The sequence below is a fragment of the Colletes latitarsis genome, chromosome 7 (assembly GCF_051014445.1).
Source record: "Colletes latitarsis isolate SP2378_abdomen chromosome 7, iyColLati1, whole genome shotgun sequence".
Lineage (NCBI taxonomy): Eukaryota > Metazoa > Arthropoda > Insecta > Hymenoptera > Colletidae > Colletes > Colletes latitarsis.
In genome coordinates this window covers 2,924,331-2,951,136 of record NC_135140.1, presented here as the reverse complement: position 1 = coordinate 2,951,136, position 26,806 = coordinate 2,924,331, and the positions used below count along the sequence as shown (strand labels likewise).

The following is a 26,806-nucleotide window of genomic DNA, read 5'->3' as shown; positions in this document are numbered from 1 at the left end:
TAAAAGTACTATAAAAACATATTACTCATAATTCAATTTATTTATAAAACATACTATCAAGATTTCGAGGCATGTTTTTATTTAATGGAGTTAGAAATGTGTAAAACATTCCTCATATTTATATTAATAAAAAATCAAAATCATAGTACATATTTTTACTATTCATAACCACGTAGACATTCTTGGTAACATTGAAGGACCAATTTTGCAACGATTGTCGCTGAAATTAATTAATTATTAGCAATAGTTTTCTATGCTGTTATGTTAAAAAATTCGATAAAATGTGCTGACTTTCGATATTTGTTAGTAACTATTTAATTACGGACGGAATGGTTATAAAAAGAATCTTTGAATTTTGTCCAGAGTCTAAACTACAGTATTAAACTCTAAAAGTTTATAAATTAATCCCAGGAAAAGAAAAATTAATAAATTATCAAGCAGTGGTTCGATTTATCAAAATGGCGGAAATATGGTCTCACCCTCTCTTTCTGATCGACTTTATCGCCATTTTTAGCAGAATGTTCAAGTTTGTCGAGAAATAGTACATTGTTTTCGTCAGTAGATGGCGATACAATCGAATTTGAAAAAATGAGGGCTGTAGCTGCGCTAATAAGTAATAACTATTGTTGCCACCACGTGAAGGGTTTCTACTGCAGTCGACATAGAACAGTGCCGTTTTTGAGGAAGTCGCAATTTTTCACGGATTGCATGTAATTTTTACGACACTAGGCCTGGCCGGATGCCGGTTTCAGTTTTCTCTGGGAACGGTCCTCGGTTAGACCACCTTCGACAGCAATTGACGTAACACAAATCCTCGCGTGTTGACCACCAGGATCATAGGACCATAAGATAATACGCGTCACAAATTAATCCAGGGATTGTGCAATGTCCTGCAGACCTTGATTTGCAGGATGAAACAAACCAGGCTGTGGGCGTTGTACAATCCAAAACTGTTCAAATTTCGGATTGGGCAGGACAAGGTCCAATCAATATATCGACATCTCCAAAAAGGCGCCAAGAGGGAGAATCAAAAGACAAAAGTAGAAGTTATCTTGCCTTCTGATAGAAGTGAATTAGTCTTTTTACTGGGCAGAGAACTTGATTTCTCATCAAACTTGCCTCGACATTAAATTTGCTTTCGCACCGGATGCAAATAAGAGAATCTTATTTGTTAAATAAGATTGAGAACTTTACTCGTTAAATACCTATTTGTTATTATTATTGTTATTGAATAAATTGTTACTGCAAATTAAAGTCACGTAATTTGCTAAATAAACTAACTCCGCGAACGATCGAGAAAGAGGACGAATGTCAGTTTGTCTTTTTTAATTCTCCGAAACTCTATGAGCTCACGTCATCTGGCATAGGATGCGGAAATGGATGAGAAATTCCCGGTTCCTGGCGCACCCGGCGCTTGGTCTGGTAACGCTGATAGTAACTCGAATGAATTGAAATTCTGTTTAAGTACGGTAGGTGGCGTTAGTAGAGATATTGTAGGGACGAGTTTCTGTCTGGTGTGTTACGTGGCCATTGGTGCTTGAGGCTTGGTGGGGTGACTATGACATCACGACGCATGTTTCGTACTATCGAATATGCTGAGTGACAGGTGGTGTAGTGGTTCTGTTACGTACTGTGTATCGAGGATACTGGCTGTATCCTCGCATCACGCGATCGGCACGTTGTTATTCGTAGGTATCAGTGTTAAGTTTTGTGATGTATATCACAATTTCACAGAAACTACGTGAGAAATTTGACTCTGCAAAAGGAGGTAAGTTTATTATCCATTACGTTATTAAAATTTTGATCCTTCGCAATCTAGTGTCTCCATCATGTTTACATCGAAGATCAATGAAATTCCATTGAGATAAGATATTAATTTCCGTAAACATTTCACGTTATACTTTTTATGTTCTACGAATACGTTAATAAATTTCCTCAGATCTAATCTTTTAAATATTAATTATTTTTTACACTCGAACTCCTTGGAAAGGTTTAAACAGAAATCGATTAATTTTTAATTCGGTTGTTAATCATTGATTTTTTGATAGGCCCGTGCATTTAACGAGGACGTATAATCGTAACAATTTCGCGAAGAAGAACGATAAGAAGATAATTTACTTTGTACGGAGCTTGATGATTTTCCATATGTAAATGAGAAACGTAATTTTTCAATCTTGCCCACATTCTGCACGTTATACTACGTACGACATTCGGTGTAAATTGTTAGAAAAAAAGAGACTCGACGTAATCTTGGACAAGGTTTAATAACATTTGTGACAAGTTTTGGTATGAAAAGGGATTTACTTTTTTACAGTGTTTTTGAGACAGCTATACAACAAGCCAGGCATAGGGCCATACGGAATTTTATTTCTGTGAGTAAACACGAGTGCATTGTAATACGATTTCCAAATACTTTTGGCAAAATGGTGTTTATGAAAGGTTAAGGTGCATGCGCATACATACTTGGAGGTTTTCATTATTTTTTCACGGCCAACTAAGAAATCTTTCGCTCTCTTTCTTTTTCTTTTCTTTAAATTATGGTAAGGTGATTAAACGCAGTGTCTTTACGGTGGTTGCATTGCACTACAAAAATTCTTGGAGAGCACATTCATTTCTTTAAAGCAGTCCACGTTTCGAAAGAAATTTGAGAAAGTTCCAGTTGATTGAACAACGTTTAATTCTCAATGAAGGGGAGAATTAAAGTGCATGACTAACGAATTGTGTGCGTGTGCGTGTGCGTGCGTATCGTGTGTGCGTTTTGATACTCGCGTGCGCGCGTGCATGGATGCGTACGATCGTATACCGGTTTCAAGTATTATATAAGATTTAACAGTAACAAATTCAATGAACTTAATATTTCTTTTTATGCACATGCAGTGCTAAAAATAAATTTTGCGTTGATAATACGTAAGTTTCTCTTAAGCGATGCATTCAGTTTTCAATATTTCGGTCAGTATCGATTGCAGGATGTGAAACTGGGTAGGGTCCTCCATCAGAAATATCACAATGCGGATTCTGATACCACATTTCCCCCTTTTTATAAATACTTTCGAAATTTCGCCAATAAATGATATCTTTACAACTAATCTTTATGAAATCATTGAAATTTATTTGTTCTTAATGCGTAGTATTAAATATTATAAGCTTGTTGATGCTAAATAAATTTTGTTTATAAAGAAATAAGTATTTTCTTGTCTGGTAAGCTAGTGAATTTTTCTTATTAGATTATTTTTATTTTCTTAAATTAGCATAGCTGGAATTTTGTTACGTTTGCGTAGAATTTATGAATTTTTCGATCTTAATATTACATTACTAAAATCGGAAATATCGGAAATGGACGTATAAAAATCTACAAGCATAAATTTTAACGTATAAATAACATAAGCTTTATTTTCTTTTGGATTTGTATGTGAACATATACAGGATGTTCGGCTAACCCTGGGAAAAATTTTAATGAGAGATTCTAGAGGCCAAAATAAAACGAAAATCAAGAATATCAATTTATTGACTGAGGCTTCATTAAAAAGTTATTAACGTTTGAAGTTCCACCCGTACTGAATTTTTTTCTAGAAAGTGGGTAGGATTTCGGGGGTAGGTCTATTCATAAAAAATTATTGTAATTGACCCCCGCAATCGAAAATAATTTTTCCAGAACGATTTGAAATTTTAATTTTATTGAAAAATTTCACACCTTCTCGAATTTTTTTCTAAGAAATGAGTAGGATTTCGGGGATATGACTCTTCACCAAAAATGATTGTAATTGACCCCTACAGCCAAAAATATTTTTTTTAGAACGATTTGAAATTTTTATTTTCGTCGAAAAATTTAGGCACCTACTGTCCATCGATTTTTCTTAAAAATTCGTTTTTTATTTTTAGTAATTTTATTTGGCGCCCTACAGAAAAGTTGTGTAATACTTTTTTGTAGGTATCATGAGCTCTACTTCAGAAAAAAGTTTCATTCAAATATATTCACTATTGTAGGAGTTATGACTGTTTGAAAATTGGACCATTTTTATTGGGTTTTTCTCAGTTCACGGGGTCAAGGATCAACTTTTCGAATATTTTTGCAATTTCTACATATTCTTCATCTAAATACGCATCGTTTACGTTTTTGAAAATTAAAATCGTCCAATCCGTTCAGGAGTTATGATGTCTTAAAGATTCGCATGAAATTTCGGAGAACGATTTCTGGTCTGAAATTAGATTTTCGGTAAGGAATTTTTTTCTCGAAAATGCGTAGGATTTCGGGGGTATGTATAATGACCAAAAATGATTGCGATCGACTCTTACGACCGAAAATAATTTTTTTAAAATGATTTGAAAAATTCTTTTTCTGCCAAAAAATTGCAATACCTACCCGATTTTTTTTCTCGAAAGTGGGTAGGATTTCAGGGATATGTCTATTCACCAAAAATGCTTATAATTGACCCCTGCAACGAAAACTAATTTTTCCAGAACGATTTTAAATTTTTGAATTTAATTGTTAATAACTTTTTAACGGAGCCTTCATCAACAAATTGGAATTCTTGATTTTCGCCTTATTTTGGCTTCTAGAATCTCCCATTAAAATTTTTCCCAGGGGTGGTCGAACACCCTGCATGTTCACGTACAAATCCAAAAGAAAATAAAGCTTATGTTATTTATACGTTAAAATTTATGCTTCTAGATTTTTATACGTCTTTTTCCGATATTTCCGATATTAGTAATATAATATTAAGATGGAAAATTCATAAATTCTACGCAAATGTAACAAATTCTAAAGGTCAAGATAAGACGAAAATCAATTTCTTGACTGAGGCTTCATTAAAAAGTTATTAAAAAATTAAATTAAAAAGTTTCAAATCGTTCTGAAAAAATTATTTTTGGTTGCAGGGGTCAATTACAATAATTTTTGGTGAATAGACCTACTCCCGAAATCCTGCCTACTTTCTTGAAAAAAATTCAGTACGGGCGGAACTTTAAACGTTAATAACTTTTTAACGAAGCCTCCATCAACAAATTAGTATTCTTGATTTTAGTCTTATCTTGGCCTCTAGAATCTCCCATTAAAATTTTTCCCAGGGATGGCCGAACACCCTGTATAACAGAATATATTGCTACAGTATAATTTATTTCTCATTACTTTCTGTGGTGGATGTTTTAATTGCGTTAAATCAAGGAGAATGAACATTAACATATTGTACATATATGCACATACTGCTATTATTTAAAAATTATTGTTGTATATCGGTATATTTATTAATATTAATTGTAAATTAAAACGTACTTCAAAAATTAAGTCGTTTGAATAAAATTCACATAGGAATGAAAATTCTATCAATATTAATAAACTAAAAGTTATAATCAAACTTTTTGTAGAAATAATTATTAAGTACGTTATTCTTGCGATTGTTGCTAATTTCCATTGTAATAAAAATAATCGATAATACAAAAATTGTGTGTCGTTCATTGTACAAAGTGCCATAGGAGAATTTAATTTAAAAATCTGTAAAGATATGACGCGTATGGATTGTAATGTTAAACGTATCACAATAAATAGTTTGGTGAAAGACACGTGCGGTCAAACATAAGGATTAAACATTCATCGCAGCGAACATGTAAAATTGAAAAGTCTGCAACGATGCGTGAAAACAAACTACCAAAGCAGGTCTGGTATACAGGGTGTTCGGCTACCTGTGGGAAAAATTTTAACAGAAGATTCTGGAAGCCAAAATAAGACTAAAATCAAGAACACTAATTTGTTGATGGAGGCTTCGTTAAAAAGTTATTAACGTTTACAGTTCTGACCGTACTGAATTTTTTTTCTAGAAAATGGGTAGGATTTCGGGGGTACATCTATTTACCAAAAATGATTGTAATCGACCCTTGCAACCGAAAATAATTTTTTTAGTGTGATTTGAAATTTTTTTTTCGTCGAAAAATTTAGGAACCTATCCCCCTGTTGACTTTTCTTAAAAATTCGTTTTTGATTTTTAGTAATTTTGTTTGACGCTCTACAGAAAAGTTGTCTAATACTTTTTCGTAGGCACCCATGAGCTCTGCTTAAGAAAACAATTTCAATAAGATACCTTTACTATTTTAGAAGTTATGGCTGTTTGAAAATTGGACCAGTTTTAGGGGGTTTTTCTTATTTTACGATGTCAAGGAACAATTTTTTTAATATTATTAGAATTTCTACATATTCACCACTAAAGTACGCGTTGTTTGTATTTTGAAAAATTAAAATCCTCCAATTGGTTCAGGAGTCATGACATTTTAAAGATTCCCATGAAATTTCAGGGAATGTATTGGTCTCACATTAGATTTTCGGTAAAGAATTTTTTTCTCGAAAATGCGTAGGATTTCAGGAGTATGTCTATTCACCAAAAATGCTTGTAATTGACCCCTGTAACTACATATAATTTTTTTAGTATGATTTGAAATTTTTTAATTTCGTCTAAAAATTTCAGTACCTACTCGAATTTTTTTCTCAAAAGTGGGTAGGATTTCAGGGGTATGTGTATTCATAAAAAATGATTGTAATTGAGCCCCGCAACCAAAAATAATTTTTTCAGAATGATTTGAAATTTTTTAATTTAATTTTTTAATAACTTTTTAATGGAGCCTCAGTCAAGAAATTGATATTCTTGATTTTCGTCTTATTTTGGCCTCTAAAATCTCCCATTAAAATTTTTCCCAGGGGTGGCTCAACACCCTGTATACACTGGTGAGGAGTGACTGAACCGTAGATGCTCCTCACAAGAGACACTTGTAACTATTTTAATTTCCAGAATTTCATGGAACATACATAAATATGTATTCGAAAAATGATTCCTACAATATTTCTAACATATTCTCAAGCATTTACTGCTTAAAAAGCAGCTTTAAGATAGTTAAATGTCTAAACAGAAAGCAATTTCATCGTGTCGATGAAAATAACACTTGTGCCAATAACTGAGTACCCTTTTCTGCCAAAAAATTCATCTTCAGCGTTTAAGCTAACTTTTGGATGAATGACTTTGTTAATAAGTAAATTTGTCGAATTTGGTCAGATACTAATTCTAGCTCAATAATCGAACGATTTTTCTACCCAGAAAATGTTATCATCTGGTGAATTTTTTTGGCTAGTGAAGCGAAACAGATGTCACTGTGATTGTTACCGTTTTCTTTGGTGCGAATTCCATAGATTTGATTTGTCCGAGATGTGATTTCGATAAGATGTTCGTCACGTGCCACACTTCTGCTGAAACTATCACTCTATCGAAATAAAAGTTCAATGATACGATTATTTTGAGAAATGCAGAAAATTGGAGTTTATCGTATTCACTTCGCCAAGCGCAATCGTCTGCATTCTACTGAAACAGCTGTATGCTGACATCGTCTTACCAACAAAATTATGCAGATACTCGAAAACATTAGGATGAATTTGATTTACAAAAAGTTAAATTTAGAGTTAAAAACCTGTATAAAGTAATATAATGGTATTAATTCACTGCGAGCGTTTGAACATTATAGCTTCACTCGCGAAGATGCTTAGTAGATACTTTCAACCGATGCTACTCTCAGTTAATGACGAATTATATTATTGTAACGTGACTCGTAAATGGCCAAACGGATACAGGTGAAAGGTAGAACCTTAGCAAGGAATTTAACCTTAAATACATCAAATCAATGGTGAAAGGTAGCGGTGTGTCGTGATTCCGAGATGTAGGACGATAAATGGCACTGGCCCAATTCACTGCATTCAGAGCATTCTGAGTGCATGAACCGAATGTTTAGGAAGATGCGAATTTCTTGTACGTGAGAACATTTCTTGGCCTTCAATTATTTCGAATTGCACGGAACTAATCATCTGACGCGATTTCTTTCGAAGTACGAAAGCTTTTGTATTAGGCAACAAATCATGGAAACTGGACAACAGACTTATTGTTACTTGTACATACATTCAATACAAATTAATAATATTGGGTTGTTCGGAAAGTAATTTCGTTTTTTTTCTTCGTGAAAAGGAACAATTTTCTTATAATATATAAATATTTTACTGAATTATGTACTGGCCATTTTGGTCCAACACCTTTTGCCATCTTCCTGGTAGTAACATGATTCCATGTTCATAAAATTTCTGATTTTTATTTATAAAAAACTGATGCAAGTGATTTTTGACATCGTCGCTTTAAGTAAATGTTTTATCGTTTAAGAAATTATAATCCGATATATGGCGGGTGTGACAGCATATCCCATCCAAACTGCAATAGCTTCTGACGAGTTACTAAACTTGTGTGAGGTCTGGCATTATCGTAGTGGAACCCAAATGTTGAGCTTTGAAACAAAACCAAGTCGTTTCATATGATCACAAACGGTCGAATTCGATAAATTTAACCACTTAACGATTTCTCGTGTTGTTATTCGTCGATTTGCTTCAACCAATACCTTTATTTCGCCTTTGTCGGCTTTATCTGGCCTTCCAGAACGTGGGGTATACAGGGTGTTCGGCCATCCCTGGGAAAAATTTTAATGGGAGATTCTAGAGACCAAAATAAGACGAAAATCAAGAATACCAATTTATTGACGGAGGCTTCGTTAAAAAGTTATTAAGAATTAAATTCAAAAATTTCAAATCGTTCTGGAAAAATTATTTTTGGTTGCGAGGCTCAATTACAACCATTTTTGGTGAATAGACATACCCCCGAAATCCTATCCACTTTCTAGAAAAAAAATCGAGAAGGTGTGAAATTTTTCGACGGAAAAAAAAACTACAAATCGTGTTGGAAAAATTATTTACATACAATCACTTACAATCATTTTTTATGAATACACATACCCCTGAAATCCTACCCATTTTCGAGAAAAAAATTTGAGTAGTTACTGAAATTTTTAGACGAAATTAAAAAATTTCAAATCATACTAAAAAAAATATATGTAGTTACAAGGGTCAATTACAAGCATTTTTGGTGAATATACATACTCCTGAAATCCTACGCATTTTCGAGAAAAAAATTCTTTACCGAAAATCTAATATGAGGCCAGAAATGCTTTTCTGAAATTTCATGGGAATCTTTAAAATGTCATAACTCCAGAACGGATTGGAGGATTTTAATTTTCCAAAATACAAACAACGCGTATTTTAGTGGAGAATATGTAGAGATTCTAACAATATTGAATAAGTCGTTCCTTGACATCGTGAAGTGAGAAAAACCCCCTAAAACTGGTCCAATTTTTAAACGGCCATAATTCCTACAATAGTAAAGGTATCTCATTGAAATTTTTTTCTGAAACAGAGCCCATGGGTACCTATAAAAAGGTATTAGACAATTTTTCTGTAGAGCGTCAAACAAATTTAATAAAAATGAAAACCAAATTTTTAAGAAAAATCGACAGGGTGATAGGTTTCTGACGAAAAAAAAAATTTCAAATCATTCTAAAAAAATTATTTTCGGTTGCAAGGATCAATTACAATCATTTTTGATGAATACACATACCCTTGAAATCCTAGTCAGTTTCGAGAAAAAAATTGGACAACGTGTAAAATTTTTCGACAAAATTAAAAAATTTCAAATTATTCTAAAAAAATTATTTTCATTTGCGGGGGTCAATTACAATCATTTTTGATCATTAGACTTACCCTCGATATCCTACGCATTTTCAAGAAAAAAAATTCGTACGGGTGGAACTTTAAACGTTAATAGCTTTTTAACGAAGCCTCCATCAACAAATTGGTATTCTTGATTTTCGTCTTATTTTGGCCTCTAGAATCCCTCATTCAAATTTTTTCCAGGGGTGGCCGAACACCTTGTATACCTTCCATATCAAAATTGCAGGAATGAAATTTTGCGAACGAGTTTTGGCACTGCTATTCTATTAAAACATCTTCTTCATACATGTTATAGAATTTTATTCTGGCTCGAACAGCATTCTTACCTTTTCGGTAATAAAAAAGCAAAATATGCCGATTATGCAGCTTCTGATTTTTCATATTTGACGGGACACCAAAGAAATACAATTGCACAGAAACAAACAAAATTTTTTACAAACAAGTCTTGAAGTGTCGGCTGTGACAATATATAATGAGAATACGGTTTAGAATAAAGTTGGCTGGTTGAAAATACAATTAACGTGTTTGAGGATAAGAAAACGAAACTACTTTCCGAATAACCTAATATAATAATTAACAGATTCGAGAGCTAGTTTTGTAAAATATTCCAAAAACAAAATACGATACGAACGAGAATAATTATAGAAAATTCCCTCGCGTATTCTGCTCCACTTTCGGGATAAACAAACTAATAAAGAATCACATTTACGTAGTATATTTCCAAGATGCTGTCAATGTGCCTGGGATTTAGAGGTGTCAAGTTTTCAAATTTTATCATAATAATTTACAATTACGTTTTTAAAAGTTTTAATTTAACAAAACGTAAGAGGAAATAATTTTTTATTTACGAACTAGCCAGACGCCTTAATTTTAGGTCAATGACTGTACCATTTACGGCATTGGGTCCCATTCATTTGTGTGCACGTGTGAATACACGCTGTCGTCGGTTGAGTATTTCCGTTCGTTGAGTTTGAAAGTGCTCAATTGCCCGATGATATCGTTGGTGAACTGTTAACCTGTATTGAGAACACGTATAAGGGGAAAGCGAAAATTGTATGACATTACTTAAAATGGGTATCGCGAAGAATTGGTCCCAACCCATTTACCACTGTATAAGTATAAGAATAGAATTGTAAAAATAATAGATAGGAAAGCATATTTTAAATTAGTTAATTTATTCGGCTGCATAGTGTTCCGAATATACAGGGTGTTAGGCCACTTCTGGGAAAAATTTTAATGGGGGATTCTAGAGGCCAAAATAAGATGAAAATCAAGAATACCAATTTGTTGATGGAGGCTTCGTTAAAAAGCTATTAACATTTAAAGTTCCACCCGCATTGAATTTTTTTTTTGAAAATGCGTAGGATATCGAGGGTATGTCTAATGATAAAAAATGATTGTAATTGACCCCCGAGGCCGAAAATAATTTTTCCAGAACGATTAGAAATTTTTTAATTTTGTCAAAAAATTTCACACGTTGTCGAATTTTTTTCTCGAAACTGAATAGGATTTCAAGGGTATGTGTATTCATCAAAAATGATTGTAATTGATCCTTGCAACCGAAAATAATTTTTTTAGAATGATCTGAAATTTTTTTTTTCGTCAGAAACCTATCACCCTGTCGATTTTTCTTAAAAATTTCTTTTTCTTTTTTATTAAATTTGTTTGGCGCTTTACAGAAAAGTTATCAAATACCTTCTTATAGGTTCCTATGGGCTCTGTTTCAGAAAAAAATTTCAATGAGATATCTTTACTATTGTAGGAGTTATGGTCGTTTGAAAATTGGACCAGTTTTAGGGGGTTTTTCTCACTTTACGATGTCAAGGAACGACTTATTCAATATTGTTAGAATTTCTACATATTCTCCACTAAAATACGCGTTGTTTGTATTTTGGAAAATTAAAATCCTCTAATCCGTTCAGGAGTTATGACATTTTAAAGATTCCCATGAAATTTCAGAGAAGCATTTCTGGCCTCACATTAGATTTTCGGTAAAGAATTTTTTTCTCGAAAGTGCGCAGGATTTCGGAGGTATGTCTATTCACCAAAAATGATTGTAATTGACCCCCGCAACCGAAAATAATTTTTTTAAAACGATTGGAAATTTTTTAATTTAATTGTTAATAACTTTTTAACGAAGCCTCCATCAACAAATTGGTATTCTTGATTTTCGTCTTATTTTGGCCTCTAGAATCTCCCATTAAAATTTTTCCCAGATGTGGCCGAACACCCTGTATGCGATCTGGTACTTCGTACAACACGAAATACGAAAAAAATTGCAAATATAAAACCTTCCTTTATTGTGAAAAAATCAAAATTCTAATTTATCCGTATTTTGTACATGGATGTGTAGTTTCTCTGTACAAATGGAGAAAAAAAAATCATTAATATCCAACGAGAAAAATAAAAAAATGTGTTATTTTTTAACATATTGTTTAAACAAATAAAAGTTTTGCAAATCTCTTTACACCATCAAACTCGCCGTTTAAAAACATAAATTTCATCCATTTGAAGCACAACCCTATCTCTAATAATTTCCGAGATATTCAACAAAGTATGTTTTGAACCTCTAACTTTGAGGGCTGATTTCAACTCCTTAAAGTGAATATTAGCAGCTACAAAAAAATACGTGTCTAATAGATTTATGAGAACTACATAATTGCGAAGTTTCATCAAATTTGGAGATTTGCACCTCGGGATGGTCCCTTGTTAGTAGAACCACGTAAAAAATTCAGTACAATTTTATGAGATCGCCCGAGTTTACGTGCGATTTCACGTATCTCCATTTCTTGCTCTCTGTACGCTAAAATTGCACCTTGCTCTTGTTCGTTAAGGTAGCTACCACGTGGCATTGTATTAATTAACTAAGAATTCCCGTGTTTACTAAAAAAATTCCAACAGAAATCTTTGAAGTGCGTTAAAAATGAACTTGTTCTATTGTTTTGTACCGATCGCCAAACGTTTATCGATTACATCTTGACATATAAGTAGACAACTTCAATGAATTTCACCTAAAATCCATTATTTACAATGCTTTTTCATACCATATAATTGGTTTTTTCAAATTATTTTCTTACAGGTCGGAAATGTTAAAAATGTTAGTGGTGCTATTGTTATGCTCCGCAGTGTATGAAGTTTTGAACATTTAATATCGTTTTTCTCAAAAACTATTGTGTTTATGACAAAAATCAATACGACATAAAATGTGTATTTTGATAAGGTCTACAACTTTTATCTGAAGTATTTTTCAAAATTCCCATTATTTACGAGAGTAAGTGAAGAAACTATGATTTTTATGGTTTTTTCATGGTTTCCGATATAAAAATAAAATTTGCGCCAATTTTCACTATCATACTCGTAATCAGCAAAATACGTAAGAATCCAGAGTATAAAGAAAATCGAAACTATGTCCTTTTCGGAAGTGTATCCGTTTTTTAGTTTCAAACGAGAAATATATCCCACTTATTTGTTTTTTTTTCTTCTTTTTGCGTAGAATAAGAATCTATAAATAAAAGTATAAGTTTCTACTTAAAAGAACAAAGTTACTCTTCAAATATCTTTGTTGAAAGCGTTCAATAAATAAAAAAGAAACAAGTCAGATATATTTTCCCTTAGAAACTAAGAAACTTTTGTATTTAACATTTTTGCTGACAAATGTTTTCGAAATACATCAATTTAAAGTTACGTACCTAACAATGAAGTGACATATCATTGTATAAAAAAAGACATATCATTCTATTCTTTGACATTATTGTTTTAACAACTCACAGTCGGAAACAGATATTTAAAAGATGCTTTGACCACCTATTAGATACCTTTCATTTTATATTTAAAATATTATAAAAAAAAAATCATTTCTTTGTTATTTAATCGTCTAAGAATTAGTTATCATTGAAACAAAAATGTGGTCGAGTTTCATCTGTATCTTTCTGGTGCATCGTTGCACTTATGAAAAAAATGAAATTATAAAAAAATAGACACTATTATACGAGGGTCGTTCAATAAGTCCTTAGAAAAAGATAGAAAAACAAATTATTTTAGGTAAATTTTTTTGTTATTTTTCAACATAATCTTCTTTTAGCTCTATACACTTTTCCAAGTGTTTCTTCAACTTTTTTAAGCCATCTAAAAAGATTTTGGAAGGCCCTCAAAATAGGCATCTGTTTGGGTGGTGGTCACCTCGTTCGACGTTAGCCATTGTCCGCCGAGCCATTTTTCTACGTTTGGAAATAAAAAAAAGTCACTCGGGGCCAACTCCGGTGAATACGGTGGATGTAATAATTCGAACTTTAATTCCATGATTTTGGCTATTGAAACTGCACAGGTGTGCATCCGTGCATTGTCTTGATGCAAGAGGAAGTTCCTTTCTTCGATCGACAATAAAAGTGAAACCATGTGGTGGATATAACTAAGACTTTGACTGCTGTCTAATAAATCATGATGCTTACTAAAAGTAAACCATTTTCAATTATTATTGTAATTTCTATTTATTAAACATTACAAATTCAGTTTTATGTATGCACATATTTTCAGACTGCCCTTGTTGATACAAATGAATGAAATCAAATGAACCTTCCTTAATCTATCTATTTTTATTTAAAGAAATATAATTATTGACAAGATATAGAGGGACAAAATGATAGCACACTTAAACATTACGGAAAACATTAAACATAAAACAATTAATGAATAAAAGTTAATGCTTAATATTTTATAGAAGCTCCTTTACATCTAATAATTTCAATCAATCTGCTTGGTAAAGAATTATACAATTATTTAATACTTTTTCGGCTAATAGTCTCTCACTCGTCCAAAATGCACTGTTTTAAATCGTTAATAGTTTGAAATTGTCTGCTATTTTGGTAAACGGCTCTGACAAGTTGTTCCCGACAATTTTCAATAATGTTGAGGTCGGGGGATCTTACCGGCAAATCCAAAGTACGAATGTTTTGCGAAGAAAAGTATTTCTTTACCGCTTTCGCCGTATGAATTGCGGCATTATCTTGTTGTAAAATTTATTTACTTCCAACAATTCTTACAGCATATGTGTTTAGTTGTTCATTTATTATTTCAATATATCGTTCACTATTCATTCGCCCTTTTATAAATTTTATTTCGGTTTTACCGTAGTATCCAATACCGTGCCAAATCATTACGCTGCTGCCTCCCCTTTGGCGACCATTTAAAAATTGCTGTCCTTTTTTCAAATCATGGTAGTAACAATCTAAGCCGTCTGGCCTATCCAAATTAAATCTCTTTTCGTCGGTAAATATGACCCTTTTCCACTTTGTTCCCATATTTACATACTTTTCAGCAAACTGTAAACGGAACACTTTATACTCTTTCTTTAACCAAGGTTTCTTCTGCAATTTCCTTTGCACTAAATGCTTACATTTTTGTAAAACACGACGCTCATTCTTTACATTAGTGTTTACATCAGCACTTTCTGCAATTTGTCTCGCAGTCATCTTTGAATTTAATGTTATTCACAATATTGCACGTCTTTCACAAATACTTAAACTTCGTGGACGACCAGAACTTATTTTTTCCGTAATTTTCGAGATTTTTTAATAAGTTCATAATAACCTTACGACTTCTATATACAACTTCCGATATTTGTGCAATTGAATATTGTTCTTTCTTTAACGTCAATGTCGTATGTATTTCACATTCATTTAGCCTTTTTCCACGACCCATTTTTAACACTTTACTACGTTTTTTTAAATCAAATAAGCACGAAAAACGGTAGGACACACATTATCAGCCACGTTTTACAAGGAATGTTCGCTATTCAGTAACTCATACACAACTGACAGGCCCAAATCTGCTACTTGTGCTATCATTTTGTCCCGCTTATGCCCATAGACATGAACATATTAAAATATTCATTTTTTTTAGTTTATAATACCAAACGGGAGAAATTATAAGATTGCTATCTTTTTGTCCTGGAGTGTATATTGCAGACCAGTGTCCTCGAAAGTCGGTGGTCTAACTCTCTGAAATCTAACGTTACGAATAACGTGATTATCGTTACTGCAGTAAAGTATTGATAAACGTCGCATCGCGTAAAGATTAGAGTTAAGATCAAGAAAAATTTCATAGAAAAATTTCAAATCGATCTAAAAAAATTATTTTTAGCTAGTGGGGCCAATTACAATCATTTTTGGTCATTAGACATGCCCTCGAAATCCTACCCATTTTCGAGAAAAAAATTCAGGAAGGTGGACAGATTTTTCGACAAAATTTAAAAATTTCAAATCGTTCTGGAAAAATTATTTTCGGTTGCGGGAGTCAATTACAATCATTTATGGTCATTATACATTCTCTCGAAATCCTACCCAATTCCTAGAAAAAAATTCAGTACGGGCGGAATTTTAAACATTAATAAGTTTTTAACGAAGCCTCCATAAACAAATTAATATTCTTGATTTTCGTCTTATTTTGGCCTTTAGAACCTCACATTAAAATTTTTCCCAGAGTTGGCTGAACACCCTGTATACATTCCTGAATAAAAAAATAGCACATCTTATAATTTCTCTTGTTTAGTATTATAAACTAAAAAAAGTGAATATTTTAACCCTCTATGGACCGAATTTGTTTCTTGAATATAAACTTACGAGCCACTTACTTTGATATTTGGTGCTGCCAACAGTCATCAATATTGTTATTAGTAGACTGCGGATCTTTATGCAAATTCGTATTTTTATTAATAGAATTAATGAAATGGAAACTTTATAGAGGGTTGTCTCAACCCTTAAATATAATAATTCGTATCTTACTTGAAACATTTCTGATATTTTAGCATATTAAATGCATTCTGTAGTTTTTTGAAAATTTACATTTCCCACAAATGCATGAATATCCGCAGTCTAGTTATTAGTTATCTCAGAAACATTAAATAATTAATACGTACACGTCATCTTGTGAGAAAACTAAAATTATTTAGTAAAATGTCGACATATTAACATGTGACCTGAAAGTTACACGGGCCCATAGAGGGTTAATAGGTTTTGAATATCATCCGCAGTATTTACTTCAACAGAATTCCAGGAATGAAAACGTAAAAATTTTTGTCCGCAAGCGGGACAAAATGATAGTACAAGTAGCAGATTTGCGTCTGTCAGTTGTGTATGAGTTACTGAATAGCGAGCGTTCCTTGTAAAACGTGGTTGATAATGTGTGTCCTACCGTTCTTCGTGCTTATTTGATTTAAAAAAACGTAGTAAAGTGTTAAAAATGGGTCGTGGAAAAAGGCTAAATGAATGTGAAATACATACGACATTGACGTTAAAGAAAGAACAATATTCAATTGCACAAATATCGGAAGTTGTATATAGAAGTCGTAAGGTTATTATGAACTTATTAAAAAATCTCGAAAATTACGGAAAAAATAAGTTCTGGTCGTCCACGAAGTTTAAGTATTTGTGAAAGACGTGCAATATTGAGAATAACATTAAATTCAAAGATGACTGCGAGACAAATTGCAGAAAGTGCTGGTGTAAACACTAATGTAAAGAATGAGCGTCGTGTTTTACAAAAATGTAAGCATTTAGTGCAAAGGAAATTGCAGAAGAAACCTTGGTTAAAGAAAGAGTATAAAGTGTTCCGTTTACAGTTTGCTGAAAAGTATGTAAATATGGGAACAAAGTGGAAAAGGGTCATATTTACCGACGAAAAGAGATTTAATTTGGATAGGCCAGACGGCTTAGATTGTTACTACCATGATTTGAAAAAAGGACAGCAATTTTTAAATGGTCGCCAAAGGGGAGGCAGCAGCGTAATGATTTGGCACGGTATTGGATACTACGGTAAAACCGAAATAAAATTTATAAAAGGGCGAATGAATAGTGAACGATATATTGAAATAATAAATGAACAACTAAACACATATGCTGTAAGAATTGTTGGAAGTAAATAAATTTTACAACAAGATAATGCCGCAATTCATACGGCTAAAGCGGTAAAGAAATACTTTTCTTCGCAAAACATTCGTACTTTGGATTTGCCGGTAAGATCCCCCGACCTCAACATTATTGAAAATTGTTGGGAACAACTTGTCAGAGCCGTTTACCAAAATAGCAGACAATTTCAAAATATTAACGATTTAAAACAGTGCATTTTGGACGAGTGGGAGACTATTAGCCGAAAAAGTATTAAATAATTGTATAATTCTTTACCAAACAGATTGATTGAAATTATTAGATGTAAAGGAGCTTCTATAAAATATTAAGCATTAACTTTTATTCATTAATTGTTTTATGTTTAATGTTTTCCGTTAAGTGTGCTATCATTTTGTCCCTCTATATCTTGTCAATAATTGTATTTCTTTAAATTAAAATAGATAGATTAAGGAAGGTTCATTTGATTTCATTCACTTGTATCAACAAGGGCAGTCTGAAAATATATGCATACAAAAAGCTGAGTTTGTAATGTTTAATAAACAGGAATTACAATAATTTGGAAGTGTGCTATCTTTTTGTCCCGGTGTGTAGCTCTGTCCGTTTAATCAACATCCGTTCGATCATTGTGTACCTACATAATATCACCTTCCGTTAATACAAAGGTTTCGGATGGTTTAATTTGTTTATTATTTGGCGATATTTAGATTGTGCTGGGACGAGGTTGGGGGATCTATATGGGGCAATGCGTGTCTCGTAAGGCGGGCGCCGTCATCGCAACCGGTCATCGCGACTCGCTCACTTACCGTATCATGGACAAACCTGCCAAGGTAAGTAATTTAGATTAGCGATCGCTATTTGGAACGTGTAGTAGGGAAACACTTGTACACTGGATACGTGTAACATGTACGTAGCTATAAACAAAATCCATGTTCTTATTATATGAGTAATTATACATTTTCTTTCCCATGACAAGGAAAGTTTGTATTAACCGGAAAGTAATGTCGTTTCTGCGCATGTAGATAGTTGTTTCTCATTTATCAGCTCATTGTGTACTTCAAAGTCGTGCCAAAGACATTGCAAGGTTAGAGTGATCTGTTTACTAGTAAATAATTAAATCTTAAATGTTTTTTGCTATTTATGGTGAAATGACGAGTCAAATACCAGAAGAGGTACATATCCGGCATTGTATGCTTTTTGAGTTTCACAAGAGTAGTAACGCAACAGTTGCCACCAAAAACATTTAATATGTTTATCCAAGTGCATTAGACGTTCGTAAATGTCAAAAGTGGTTTTCTAAGTTTAAATCCGATAATTTTGATCTTTTTGACGATCAGGAAAACCAACAACTTTAGACAATGACATGTTAATGGCGGAAGTGGAAGCAAATCCGTGTCAGACAATCGAGCAACATCCAAGAACATTTGCAGCAGATTGGTAAAGTAAGTAGAGCAGGTGTTTGGGCCCCGCATAATCTGTCCGAAGAAAACAAAGCTAATCGGTCCACCACATGCAACTTATTGCTTCAACGGCACAATACAGAAGCGTTTTTTGATCGTTTGATCACTCGAGATGTAAAGTGGCTCTTCTATGATAATCCAAAACGCAAGAGGCAGTGGTTCTCTCCAAATGAATCGCCAGGAAGTACAGCTATGCCAGGTTTACACCCCAAAAAGGCGCTTTTCTGTGTTTGGTGGAGTATTCGCGGGGTCGTTCGTTTTGAAGTACTGATGCCTGGACAAACTGTGAATGGAGACTTTTACTATGAACAGTTGGATCGAGTAAATCAATCTCTAATTGAAAAGTGTCCAGCGATTGTCAATAAAAAAGGTGTTATTCTGCAACACGATAATGCAAGACCCCACTGTGCAAGACAAACCCTGGACAATATTAGAGAATGGGGATGGGACGTATTGCCTCACCCACCATACTTGTCCGATATTGCGCCATCGGATTTCCATCTATTCAAACCGCTACAACATTTTCTAAGTGGCAAAAAATTTGAAAATTTGCATGATCTCCAGAATGCCATCACCAGATATTTTGCTCAAAAACCAATTGATTTTTATCGATTCGGTATCGAAAATTTGCACACTAGATGGCAAAAAGTTGTTGATAACGAGGGTGATTACATCATTGATTAAAAATAAAAACTTGTTCAAAATTTTGAATTTAATGTAAAAAAACGACATTACTTTCCGGTCTCCTTAGTATTACGTTTGAGTCTATGAAGTAAGTGTGCGTTGACAACCTTGAGCGTACATCTGAATCAATTTCTCTATTTACATTCAGTGCGTCACGACGCAGAGAAACTCGCTCATGTTATCGAACATTCTCAGATACTGAAAGTCGATTTCTCGTCATAAGAATTTATTTTTGGAAACACATTTTCCTAAACGTGTATAAATCGTAAGAGCAAGAAATCAAGAACGAGGATAAGTTCATGTAATATTTTCAATGGAGCAAAATACAGTTTCTTTTAACTTCCGCTTCTCACTACAATTTTTTTTTTTTAGATTTCTAATCGCGTATACAATGGCGCATAATTTTGTCAGGAAACAATCGTGTATACCGTACTGCATAGTTCAACGTTTGTTAGAGTTCAGATGAAATCTCGTAGAAAGCATCCCATTGATATTAATTACATTCTTCGTCGTAAAAACAAAGTAGGACTCGTATCGTGATTATGTTCTTGGTATCCTTACACTTCATTTGTGATATTATTTCAACGTATTTAAATACACAAATGATATTTTTCAACATTTTATACTGATTAAACAACATGGCACGCTTCGCATTTTGTTTTCTTTCTTTTGCGTATACAGGGTGTTCGGCCACCCCTGGGAAAAATTTTAATGGGAGATTCTAGAGGCCAAAATAAGACGAAAGTCAAGAATACTAATTTGTTGATGGAGGCTTCGTTAAAAAGTTTCACCTGTAATGAATTTTTTCTTAGAAAGTGGGTAGGATTTCAGGGGTAGGTCTATTCACCAAAAATTATTGTAATTGACACCCGCAACCGAAAATAATTTTTTCAGAACGATTTGAAATTTTTTAATTTTGTCGCAAAACCTCGAATTTTTTTCTCGAAAGTGGGTAGGAATTCGAGGGTATGTATAATGACCATAAATAATTGTAATTGACTCTCGCAACCGAAAATAATTTTTTCAGAACGATTTGAAATTTTTTAATTTTGTCGAAAAACCTCGAATTCTTTTCTCGAAAGTGGGTAGAAATTCGAGGGTATGTGTAATGACCGAAAATGATTGTAATTGACCCCCGCAGCCGAAAATAATTTTTCCAGAACGATTTGAAATTTTTTAATTTAACTTGTTAATAACTTTTTAATGAAGCCTCAGCCAAGAAATTGATATTCTTGATTTTCGTCTTATTTTGGCCTCTAGAATCTCCCATTAAAATTTTTCCCAGGAGTGGCTGAACATCCTGTATAGGGTGTTTTACGAATTATTGTTTTTTATTTTACTAACAATTTAAAAGTCAGCCGAAGAACTATACTTTATTAAAGCCTTTACTATGCTTTGTAATTGAAGAAAGAACACGTTCGTAGACCTTTTCTGAAGTATGCAAAATCCGCAATCTTACATGTCCGGCGCTGCATAGGCAGTCAAGCATCGTAATTGTACACGTCCGGTCGCAAGCAACATTCCGACGTCATCGTAGAAATTTTCAGTAAAAAATGTTGTCTTTTATTTAGTGAAATTGTTAAAGATAAAACAAGTATTTAATCATTTTTTTTTATCAAAAAAATGTAACATCTTTCATAGTAAAATATAGATATTTTGTTCTTATTTTTCTACCTATGAAGAAGGAAGGCTGAACGGATTTTGTTGAAACTTTGTATTTTAATTCGATATTTTCATTTCAAAGTCTGATTAAATTTTGAGCAACATGAATAATACACCTCTTGCAGTTTTACGATTTTTTTGATAATAAGTATTCAAAGAAAAACATTTGTATTGTACAAAAATTAACAGAACCAAGTATGACACAATACTTTTGGATACACTTTAATAGTATTTTAATCGAAGGTAATAATTATTTAAACAAAATAATATTATGCATAAATACATTAATTAAAACATGTATGGTGTTCGTTATTCATATGATTTAAGTATACACTGAATAAGATATCATTAATTTTTTTTTATTAGAAAAAATGTGTATACTAGAGTGAATACTAGAACAAATGTTAGATGAAGGGGTAAGACCACTGTAAAAACTTGAAATAGAGCGTTTTTTTGCGACTTTTTTTTTGATGGATGGAAAAGTGAGAGGATAATAATATTCAAGAATGTTATTAACCATGTCGTTAAGTGTTAAAAAAAAATATTTATTCAAAAATAATGTAAAGTGATGACGCTGGAGCCATTCTTCCGAGGCGTGTTTTGAATTTGAGGTAACTGACGCAAATTTGTATCTGGAAAAAAACAAAAAATTTTCTCTTAATCTGCACGAGTATGGCTAGAGAAATACATAGGGGATCTTCGATAAGTTAATTTTAACATTATTTATCGACAAATGATTGCCCCATTTTTTTAACAAAATTGAACTTTCTACTTCAAATGCTCGCCAATCGCACAAAAATTAATGTTTCAAAAATTCCCTACGTATTTCTCTAGCTATACTCATGTAGATTAAGAGAAATTTTTTTGTTTTTTTCCAGATAGAAATTTGCGTCAGTTACACTGCGTGCCGTAGAGCGCCTCAAATTCAAAACACGCCTCGCGAGAATGGCTTCAGCGTCGTCATTTTGCATTCTTAAATGTTATTATCTTCTTACTTTTCCATCCATCCAAAAAAAAAAAAATCGCAACGAAACGCTTTATTTCAGGTTTTTACAGTGGTCTTACCTCTTAAGTAGTTTCTGGTTATCTAAAATATAGTGTTTATCTCGTGAAAATTTTATGAATTTGAGTTGATAGCCAACATGTTAATAGTACATTGCGTAATAAACTCTGAGAACATAACACGAGTGTAATATGAAATCGTGTCGATGCAATAGATTTTTACGTAGATTCTATTAATTAACGAATAATGAAATAAGAATGTGAGAACAATCCATATTAATTATTGAATGTATCCTGAAACGTGAATGGATGTAACGTATGATCGGTAAGCGTAAAATAACGGTAGAGTTGCCGCAGAAAGGAAGACCTTTCGTCATTCGTTTTTTAGCTTGATGCTATAGGTATACCTATATTCTCGTACGTACGTCGATTAGATGTATATACTAATTGCAAAAACGAAACACGCGTATTATGTTGACTTACAGTATACCAACGCAGCCACGTACGCGATATGGTTGCAGTATCATGCATCGTCTGTTTAAACTTTACTAATAAGCAAAGCTCCTAAAGTGTAACGCTGACGTTTTTATGAGCTTTTGCAAAATAACAGAGCTTAAGAAATTGAAGCTAATGGTACGTTTTCGAACATATAGATAAACCGTTTGCTTACAATGTTTTTCGTTCTACGCTAAAATTTCAAATCGACTCTATTCGTTTTGTCAACAGAATAATAATCATGTATGGAGCTTATAACGCGTTAGTTTCAACGCGTTTCGCGTTGTTCGCTACAGGAGTTAAATGTTCTCGAGTAAGAAATTTTTGTCACGTTCATCATGTTCCTAACATTTATCTCGCGACAACTAACTGCACATTTTACCGTTTCACGCATCGATTCGTAATGCCGTTCCATCACAATTTTCAAACTCCACAAGAATTACGATCTTTAAAGATCCTTAGTTTTATTAGGGGGACCGGAAAGTAATGTAGTTTTTTTACATTAAATTCAAACAGATAAATGAACAAGTTTTTATTTTTAATCAATGATGTAATCACCCTCGTTATCAACAACTTTTTGCCATCTAGTGTGCAAATTTTCGATACCGAATCGATAAAAATCAATTGGTTTTTGAGCAAAATATCTGGTGATGGCATTCTGGAGATCATGCAAATTTTCAAACTTTTGCCACTTAGAAAATGTTGTAGCGGTTTGAATAGATGGAAATCCGATGGCGCAATATCGGACGAGTATGGTGGGTGAGACAATACGTCCCATCCCCATTCTCTAATATTGTCCAGGGTTTGTCTTGCACAGTGGGGTCTTACATTATCGTGTTGCAGAATAACACCTTTTTTATTGACAATCGCTGGACACTTTTCAATTAGAGATTGATTTACTCGATCTAACTGTTCATAGTAAAGGTCTCCATTCACAGTTTGTCCAGGCATCAGTACTTCAAAACGAACGACCCCGCGAATACTCCACCAAACACAGAAAAGCGCCTTTTTGGGGTGTAAACCTGGCATAGCTGTACTTCCTGGCGATTCATTTGGAGAGAACCACTGCCTCTTGCGTTTTGGATTATCATAGAAGAGCCACTTTACATCTCGAGTGATCAAACGTTCAAAAAACGCTTCTGTATTGTGCCGTTGAAGCAATAAGTTGCATGTGGTGGACCGATTAGCTTTGTTTTCTTCGGACAGATTATGCGGGGCCCAAACACCTGCTCTACTTACTTTACCAATCTGCTGCAAATGTTCTTGGATGTTCCTCGATTGTCTGACACGGATTTGCTTCCACTTCCGCCATTAACGTGTCATTGTCTAAAGTTGTTGGTCTTCCTGATCGTCAAAAAGATCAAAATTATCGGATTTAAACTTAGGAAACCACTTTTTGACATTTACGAACGTCTAATGCACTTGGATAAACATCTTAAATGTTTTTGGTAGCAACTGTTGCGTTACTACCCTTGTGAAACTCAAAAAGCATACAATGCCAGATATGTACCTCTTTTGGTATTTCGCTCGCCATTTCACCATAAAGTGCAAAACACATTTAAGATTTAATTATTTACGAGTAAACAGGTCTCTCTAACCTTGCAATGCTTTGGCACGACTTTAAAGTACACAATGAGCTGATAAATGAGAAACAACTATCTACATGCGCAGAAACGACATTACGTTCCGGTTAATACAAACTTTCCTTGTCATGGGAAAGAAAATGTATAATTACTCGTATAAAAAGAACATGGATTTTGTTTATATCTACTTTAGCTTTGTTTTCTACGGACAGATTATGCGGAGCCCAAACACCTGCTCTGCTTACTTTACCAATCTGCTGCAAATGTTCTTGGATGTTCCTCGATTGTCTGACACGGATTTGCTTCCACTTCCGCCATTGACACGAGTCAAAAAAACCAAAATTATCGGATCTGAATTTAGAAAACCAGTTTTGACATTTACGAACGTCTAATGCACTTGGATAAACATCTTAAATGTTTTTGGTAGCAATTGTTGCGTTACTACCCTTGTGAAACTCAAAAAGCATACAATGCCAGATATGTTCCTCTTCTGGTATTTGGCTCGCCATTTCACCATAAAGTGCAAAAAACATTTAAGATTTAATTATTTACGAGTAAACAGGTCACTCTAACCTTGCAATGTCTTTGGCACGTCTTTGAAGTAGACAATAAGCTGATGAATGACAAAAAAATATCTATACAGGGTGTTCGGCCACCCTTGGGAAAAATTTGAATGGAAGATTCTAGAGGCCAAAATAAGACGAAAATCAAGAATACCAATTTATTGATGGAGGCTTCATTAAAAAGTTATTAAGAATTAAATTCAAAAATTTCAAATCATTTTGGAAAAATTATTTTTGGTTGCAGGGGTCAATTATAAGCATTTTTGGTGAATAGACATATCCCTGAAATCCTACCCACTTTCGAAAAAAAAAATCGGGTAGGTGTTGAAATTTTTTGGCAGAAAAAAAATTTTTTCAAATCGTTCTAAAAAAATTATTTTCGATTGCAAGAGTCGATTATAATCATTTTTTGTCATTACACATACCTCCAAAATCCTACACATTTTCGAGAAAAAAATTCTTTACCGAAAATATAATTTCTGGCCAGAAATGTCAGCCCAAAATTTCATGCGAATCTTTAAAACGTCGTAACTCCTGAACGGATTGGACGATTTTAATGTTTAAAAAAGCAAACAACGCGTATTTTAATGGAGAATATGTAAAAATTACAAAAATATTTGAAAAGTTGCTCCTAAACCCCGTAAAGTGAGAAAAACCTCATAAAAATTGTCCAATTTTCAAATAGCCATAACTCCTACAATAGTGAATATATTTGAATGAAACTTTTTTTTGAAGTAGAGTCCATGGATACCTACAGAAAAGTATTAGACAACTTTTCTATACGGCGTCAAATAAAATTATTAAAAATCGAAAATGAATTTTTAAGAAAAATCGACAGGGGGTAGGTGCCTAAATTTTTCGGCGAAAAAAAAAAATTTTTAATCGTTCTAAAAAAATTAGTTTTAGCTAGGAGGGTCAATTACAATCATTTTTGGTGAATAAACATTCCCTCGAATTTCTACGCACTTTCGAGAAAAAAATTGGAGTAGGTTGACATATTTTTCGACAAAATTAAAAAATTTCAAATCGTGCTGGAAAAATTATTTTCGGTTGCGGGGGTCAATTACAATAATTTTATTTATAATAAAACAATAATTTTACCCACTTTCTAAAAAAAAATTCAGTACCGGCGGATCTTCAAACGTTAATAACTGTTTAACGAAATGTCCATCAACAAATTAGTATTCTTGATTTTCTTTTGGCCTCTAGAATCTCCCATTAAAATTTTTCCCAGGGGTGACCGAACACCCTGTATATGCAGAAACGACATTATTTTCCGGTCCCCCTAATAAATAAAGAATTTAGGGCTGTGTATTTAGAATTTCTAATGATTAGTACTTGCTGATTGTTTGTCAGAGATCTGTGAGAGAATCTTCTATTCTCAGCCAAGAAACTCTAGATAAAATTTCTCATCAGACGTTAAATGCTTCGATTAAGAATGTTGATTATGTTTTACTACAAAAGCGAGGTGTTTTTACGTCAATGTACAAGCAAACAATTTATTAGAAATCTATAATTAAATGATCTCGTGGATAGTATCATGTTGGCGCGAAAAAACATTATGGGTATTCTTAATATCACTTACGTACGAAGGAATACGTGCATACGTAAGAAGTTGCTTGTTTGAATAAAGTAGGCGTGATATGTGAAAGTAATTAATTGTTAAGTTCATCACCATTGCTAATTCACTCGAGCGTAGTTCTTGCTCTTTGCTTTCATTATATCCGCTTTCCATTGTTCTCCGTTATGCCGGTTGATTCCATGGCGGGTATCCGCTAACCGGAAACAGCCTGGAAAAACGCGATGCCCGGAGGATCGACACCTATGCTCCAAGCGTACAGACGAAGAAGTTTCTCCTTTTTTTTTATCTATACTTTTTGCCTTG

At 33.2% G+C, this 26,806-nt stretch overlaps 1 protein-coding gene and 1 pseudogene across 9 annotated transcripts in view; both read left to right on the top strand.

Moving 5' to 3' along the window:
• Positions 1–1,605: 1,605 nt before the first annotated feature.
• The window catches only part of LOC143344134 (uncharacterized), a 120,643-nt gene continuing 95,442 nt past the window's right edge, over positions 1,606–26,806 (top strand). For 5 of the 9 annotated variants that reach the window (XM_076769862.1, XM_076769856.1, XM_076769868.1 and 2 more), the window contains exons 1-2: positions 1,606–1,768; positions 18,180–18,302. In XM_076769862.1, the coding sequence (XP_076625977.1) occupies positions 18,210–18,302 (93 nt within the window). In that variant the 5' untranslated portion in view covers positions 1,606–1,768; positions 18,180–18,209. Of the gene's footprint in view, positions 1,769–2,314; positions 2,373–14,734; positions 14,840–18,179; positions 18,303–26,806 lie in introns of those variants that run through there. The other 4 variants (XM_076769857.1, XM_076769863.1, XM_076769859.1 and 1 more) reach the window with 4 other exon arrangements.
• On the top strand, positions 18,474–19,035 carry LOC143344147 (histone-lysine N-methyltransferase SETMAR-like; annotated as a pseudogene).